We start from the raw sequence: 7,238 nt of genomic DNA on the forward strand, positions 1-7,238 counted from the left end.
ACCACGTGATATAACTTGTAATTTTGTTTTTGTCCAAAGCTACACAATAAGCTATCCGTGCTGTGCCTACCACGTGATGTAACTTGTTATTATGTCTTTGCCAAAGCTACACAATAAGCTATCCGTGCTGTGTCTACCACGTGATATAACTTGTAATTTTGTTTTTGTCCAAAGCTACACAATAATCTATCCGTGCTGTGCCTACCACGTGATATATCTTGTTATTTTGTTTTTGCACAAAGCTACACAATAATCTATCCGTGCTGTGCCTGCCACGTGATGTAACTTGTGAAGCTACGATTTTGAAGTAAATTATAACACGGCCAGAGTTTGATAAAGAATTTATTTTATCCCTTTACTTTGATGTTTCAATAATAATCCACCTGTCGCTTAACAAATGTAGTTATCTGAGATACCTACCCGTTAATATAAAAGTTAAGATAAAATAATTTCAGTGATATTATGACATTTTCGCACTATAAAAATAAACATATTGCTTTTAGAATAATCTTCGCTCTAGATACAAGAGTTCATATATGATTCCTACAGATATTGATTTATTATTTGTATGACGTAACAAGCAGTCACGGAAACGTATCGTTATTAACGTAGAACGATGACGAATATTGTTTCAAAATTCAGATTCACAGTCAATGACTTAGTTATTATTTCAAGCAAATACACTGAACCTGCTCGACTAACTTACTAATAGAAAATACCGATTTTTACAACATATATTGTTCTGGCCTGTGTTAACATGCTCTGCTAAAAATAGACTTAACATTATGATTAACACGCTAGTTTGATGAAGGTAATTTGTACGGAATAGTTAGACAGACATGTATTATTCTGACCAATGTTAACAAGCTCTACTAAACAGTTAGAGTTAATATTAAGACTAGCATGCTCAAGCAAACACAGTTTGATGGAGGTAATTTGGATAGAATGTTTTACAATATAGAAACCAATATAGATTAAAATATTAATGAAATGTAGCATTTGAGTTACTTAGTTTTACCAAATGTCACTGTCTTAATTCGATATTAACTGTTTTTGAAGGAAACATAGAATATTTAAAGCTTGAAAAATAACTTAACTCATTTGAGAGAAACATTCTGAGCCAAACAAAGAAATATCGTATATCACACTGCACAACAAAACATTTGCTACTTGAGAAAACTCAAGTGATTCGGGATAATTTGATGGTGCTAATTTCAAAAATGTAGTCAGAATTTGTCCATCGCCAGTAGATTTGAGTTATTGTCATATCTCATTATTTTAACAGCACTATGTGGAATATCATGCAATCAACTCAGTACGATAGATTTATGGTGTGAAATCAAGTTTAATGGACAAACGGCATTTTTGATAACTTCAAACATTGACTGTATTGTATTGGTGTAATATTCCAAATATATTGTCCATATATTCTATTTGTTTCCGATATAATTGTAGCGAATTACATCACTTTTGCTTCATTCCCATGCTCATCTGTTCCACTCAGGAATCACGAAACCCTCACATGCTCAGTTTTCTAGAACATCCGAGAAACCCTTTGACTGAGCATAGAAGAGGCGGAGTCAGATGCCTCTCTCTCTCACTTGCCTCTCACTCACTCAGTTGGTTACTTCGCCTCGCTCCGCGCACATTCAAAACAAAGTATGATCTTCTTCCTCACATCATATCCGCGATATAATCAAATCCTGTAAAACTTTAATTTTTAAATTATATTAAACTCTAGTTCTGTAAACATAAATTATTTTATATTTATTTAGAAAATCATTTGAAATGCTGGCTGCCTCTGGTTCAAGTAAAGTCCGAAAGTACAAAAATTACCCAAAGAGTTTCTGCTACATTTGTAGAAAATATATTATAGTTTCACGAAGGAAAAACATCGCACACAAGGTAAAGGTAGCTTACTACCATTATTTTGGGTGTATAATTGGTGACCAAGAAAACCTTTGGGCTCTATATGTGTGTGTTGAACAGTTTGTACTTCTGACTTGACACAGTGACTGAATAAGAATAGAACATATATGGCATTTATAGTTCCCATGATATGGCCTGAACCCAAAGGTCATCTAGCTGACTTATTTTTGCATGATTAATGTTTCTGGATATTTAGACAAACTAAACAGTACATTAGATATCCAGATTTTGCATATGCAGTGAAGCCAATACCTCATGAAGATCGTCTTCCACTGCCACATCCTCCAGCAGATTGGAAAACAGAAGAGCTATCCTAGGAAGAAGACAATGAATCATCTTCATCCTCTTCAACTAGTAATTATATTCCTGTGGCATCTCAAAATAAACTGTCTCATCTGATCACACAACAAGACCTAAATGGTCTGATTTATGACTCGTCTCTATCAAAGCAGCATGAGAAACTACTTGGCTCTTGCTTACAGAAATAGAATTTATCTGCTCCAAGAAGAAGAGTTTCAATTTACCGAAGTCACCATCAAAGTCTTGCTTCTCACTACAAATGTTGATTCACTAATGGGAGAATTAGGTGCTGAAAATCATCCTCAAGAATGGAGACTTTTAATCGACTCATCTATAGTTAGTCTGAAAGCTGCATTTTTGCACAATTGGAACACTAAGTCATCGATTCCTGTTGCTCATGCTGTGAACATGAAAGAAACCTATCAAAGTATATGATTATACATTATTAAACGTAATTTTCATGAATATAAACAAAGTTATTAAATAAAAAGTTATTTTCACGATATATAAAAATATTTTGAATAACGTTATCCTAACTAGAAAACTAGAAGTGATCAGTAGTTTTCAACATGATTTTTAGAAACAGAATCATCAGATTACTCAGAAACAGTTGTATTTTTTCTAGAAGCAGAGAATTGTTTTTAGTTGCCCAGTGTTATTAGTAGAATATACAATATTATTGTATTATTAAAAGCAGGAACTACGCATGATCTCAGACACTCTCGATAAGAAATTATTTCTGTGATATTTAAAGTTTGGTGAAAAAGAAGAATTGTCTCATCTAATGTCATTAACCTTCGTAACGACCTTTAGGTGTTTTCAGATTACAACATTTATTTTTGTGTAATACCTAGAACTAATATTTCAAATAGTACTTACTGATGAATTCTGGTATGGAACAAAATGCTCTTGGAGTGAATTGTGATATGTCAAACGTAGATCTCAAATATTAGTACTATGTAAAATTTTATAAATGAGATTGAGTGTGACAAGAACCTATGTTTTCGGTTACAAATCGCCTACTCAAGTACTTGTCACGTCATTTTTGACGGCTATACGCTATTATTATAAATATTAAACAACAAGCAGAATTTGAACATGTCTTTTAAATCAAGGCTAAGCGTAAAAATTAATAAACTTTACACGAAACAAGTTTGAAAGATTCTAAATTAAACGCTACCACTTTAATATTATATTACATAATTAAGATTTAGAAAAAATTATTTTTATATAAATAAATTAAACTTATTAAAATAAGACTAGTGTAATAGCATAGCTAGACTTACATATTACATTTTTCTAAAGAAAATAGAAAAAAAATAGGTGATATTGTAATGTACAGCGTATGAGTAATTTTAGCTTACTTTTTCTGAATACAATCATTTAAAAATTATTTAGGTGAATATCAAAATGAATCTAACGTTTTCTGTATTAATTTATAAGACATAAGGTTTATTTTTTAGCGCACATTAACGGTGCTAGAAGGGAACGCAAGTTGTTTTAAAACAATTGTTTCCTTTAACAAAATTGAAAATATTAAATATATCGCAATAATTGCACTCCGAAATACGTTGTAGAAACAACAGAACAAAAACGAAACTGAGAACTCATCAAATATGTATACTCGATCATAGTGCAACGTCAAAAGTTTTTTAACATACACAAATCCACTTGTTTTTTCAGGAAATACGTATAGTTTAGGTAATGTTTCTGAACTTATAGATTGAAACATCAAGACATGTCTATATTATTATGTCAGCAAATAAGTTGGTAATTCTATAGTGTGAAAGGTTGATGTAAAAACGTTTCATATGCATACGAAAGTTTAAATATGTTTCCATATAACATCAGTGTCTGAAAATATTGAATAAAGTACGGCGATTTTGGTTTGTTTGTTTGTTTGAAGTTAAGCACAAAGCAATACAATGGGCTATCTGTTACCTGCCCACCGCTGGTATCGAAATCATAATTCTAGCGTTGTAAGTCCGCAGACATACTGCTGTGCCACTGGGGGCAACTACGGCGAGAAAAGTAATGTCATTTTAGAAACGTGAATAGAAAAAATATCACCAAAAATAAAAAGATACAAGAAATTACAAAAGTGAGAAACTTGAAAATACTAATTATTTTATAAAGAAGTATTTAATTCTGTTGAAGCAATTTCAATAACTGTTTTGTAAAGATTGAAGAATGGAGACCCACAGTCAATGAAACAAAAAATATAGATGCAATATTTAGAATAAACATTAAAAAACTGACAGTACTAATAATACCAAATTATAATAATCATTAATACCAAATACTACTAATAATAATACCAAACAATACGAGATTTTTATGTCTGGAACCGTTTTTTCTTTCTTCTGGTTAAGTGGCGACTAAATGCTGTTTAGTTGATTAGTGTTTAAATATTATATTTGTCACGTGTTTATAAAGACACAATACACTTCCTCTTTGTTTTGTGCTGTATAAATGCATGGTGACACTATATTTGCCCCCTTTAGCACAGCGGCATGTCTGCGGACTTACAACGCTAGAATCCGGGTTTCGATACCCGTGGTGGGCAGAGCACAGATAGCCCATTGTGTAGCTTTGTGCTTAATTACAAACAAACAAACAAGACACTATATTTTTCATACAGTATAAGTCTAGCTTACCTTTTAGAGATTAGCTATCAAAGGTATACATGTAAAATAGCAGGTTAAATATGTAAAACTTTTTTGCTTGCAATGCATTGAAATATATTTGTAATGATTTCATTCAAGATTCATACTAATACTTTGGGCCAAGTCATAGCTGTTAGACACAGTTAGTACATTGATACAGTATCAGTAGTTTAAATGATCTCCACGATCTATCTACTTTATGTACCAATAATCAAATCATATAACACGAGACTTGAAATTATTAACTGCTACAACTCTTCATTCATATCTCTGAACATTTTTTATTTTATCTCTTCTTCTGGTTTAATTAGTGAAAATGTTTTCTTATTTAAAATATCGCTTCAAGAAGCTTTCAAACTTTCATTTTAGTAAAACGAAAATACAGCTTAATACTTAATTGTGGATTCATTTCAAATAAACGTAGAAACTTAATCAAATTACAGGTTGGTTTTATGTCAACTAACTTGGCAACAGCGACCACATCGTGAAGTCACAAACATTTACATGATGAGATAATTTGGTAGAACTGACATAATATTTTATCGTTTGTCGAAAGATGGCGCCATGATGAGATAACAGAAATGCGTCGGTTTAGTTTGTTTTATTAATACATTTTTTTTTTACGGCTACTATTTATTCCTTCATGTAAAACAAAGCTGAGCATGCGTGATATTATCAGAAACACCAGTGTCCTGAAAATCGAATGTTATCTCAGCCTTTCCATGAAAAATTTAAAACTAACAATGTCGTGGCATAAAAATTTGTCTGGTTCTTTAATCTAGATCAATGAAAATCTCTTTCATAAACGAGTTTATAAATGACAAACAAAATAAGTACATTGTCTTCGGCCAGAAGTATCGACTAATATTAATAATTATTTTTATTCTTTACTGTAGATGCCGATAGAATGTATTAATGGCAGTAGGTTACACAAATACCACTTTTTGTAAAGCTATTCTAACGGTTTCTAATAGTTTTTCTTTCTTTGTTTATTTGCAATAAAAAAACACCATTTTCTTTCTCTTTCTTTGAAAGGAATATTTGAAACATTGCGTTTTGCCATGTAGGTTTTGAGGGCAATATAAACAGGGAACTTTGAACTTGCACATTAAATATTTTAACATTCAAACATTTATATAAATCAAATACGTTATAATTTATTTCAAAATCAACCCTTTAAACGGATAATTGTAATCTGATATGATTAGTGGTCTTCAACAAGGGTTTAAAGAATGGTAAATACATTATTCTGCCTGATGGCCCCGTTAGCTTCTTTGGTTAATCTGAGGCAGATGCTGCGATTTGATTGTATGATATTGAAAATCACCCCATAAAGGCTACATTAATATCAACTTTACTGTCATGATAAAAATATAATGAAAATATTATGAAAGACGATATTGTATGATAAAAATGATTATTTTCTACATGCGTTTATGAGTTTACATAATCAAAGCCATAAGATAAAATCCCAGTAAATAATATTTCGACATTATGGTCGCATTCACCATTTCCCGGGTTAAACCATTTACAGTTTTTGTTATATTAATAGATCTTAATATTTACCAGAAGATGATGTAGTTTACAATAGATACTACGACACTGTCGGTGTATTAAAAACAGTATTCACACCACTTAATATTCACCATATATAGCTTCAAACATATCCTGGTATCTAACGTAAGCCACACAATCTCAACCAGAACTTAACATTACTATACTCTGCATGGCTTAAATTATGTGAAACACTTCTAATTTTCTAATAATAGTGTAATAAGAGTAAGCTTACAACGAAGTGTTTCTGCTTCAACATTTTCTCCGATGACGATTTCTTCACTGAATGTCGAATAGTTCTGAGTGACCGTCGCTTTACATCCTAAGGTCATCATATCGTACTGAAAGTGACCATAGTTTACAATAAAGGTTAGGCCAAGTGCCGTGCTTCCTAACCCATCAACGGTGTACTCCTCGGGATAATATGTAAGATAGTTGCTGGTTGCCTAGGAATAGACATAATAATTAGGGCACCAAAATATGATTACTATTAATTTCTATATAAATGTTGTGAAGTAATTTATCATAAATTATAATGAATACTACATATTTTAAATCCTCAAGTTGTCAACTAGTTCATATCAGTTAGATTTTTAACAATTTAACGTTATTTGTAGGACCTACAGGAAAGCGACCAACTAATAACAACCAGAAATAGAAACTGTAGACTGAAAATTTCTGATCACAGGAGCGTAGTATAAATGAATAATATCACACAGATATATATATATATATATGTTGTGTGTAATATATATACATTTGTGTGTATAATATATATATATATATAGT

General features: G+C 31.4%; 1 protein-coding gene across 1 annotated transcript in view; it reads right to left on the reverse strand.

Moving 5' to 3' along the window:
* Positions 1-7,238, reverse strand: part of LOC106478908 — a 159,859-nt gene that overhangs the window by 6,036 nt on the left and 146,585 nt on the right. The window contains exon 5 of the mRNA XM_022382614.1: positions 6,685-6,895. Within this exon, the coding sequence (XP_022238322.1) occupies positions 6,685-6,895 (211 nt within the window). The remainder of the gene's footprint in view (positions 1-6,684; positions 6,896-7,238) is intronic.

The sequence above is a fragment of the Limulus polyphemus genome, unplaced genomic scaffold, assembly GCF_000517525.1.
Source record: "Limulus polyphemus unplaced genomic scaffold, Limulus_polyphemus-2.1.2 Scaffold262, whole genome shotgun sequence".
Lineage (NCBI taxonomy): Eukaryota > Metazoa > Arthropoda > Merostomata > Xiphosura > Limulidae > Limulus > Limulus polyphemus.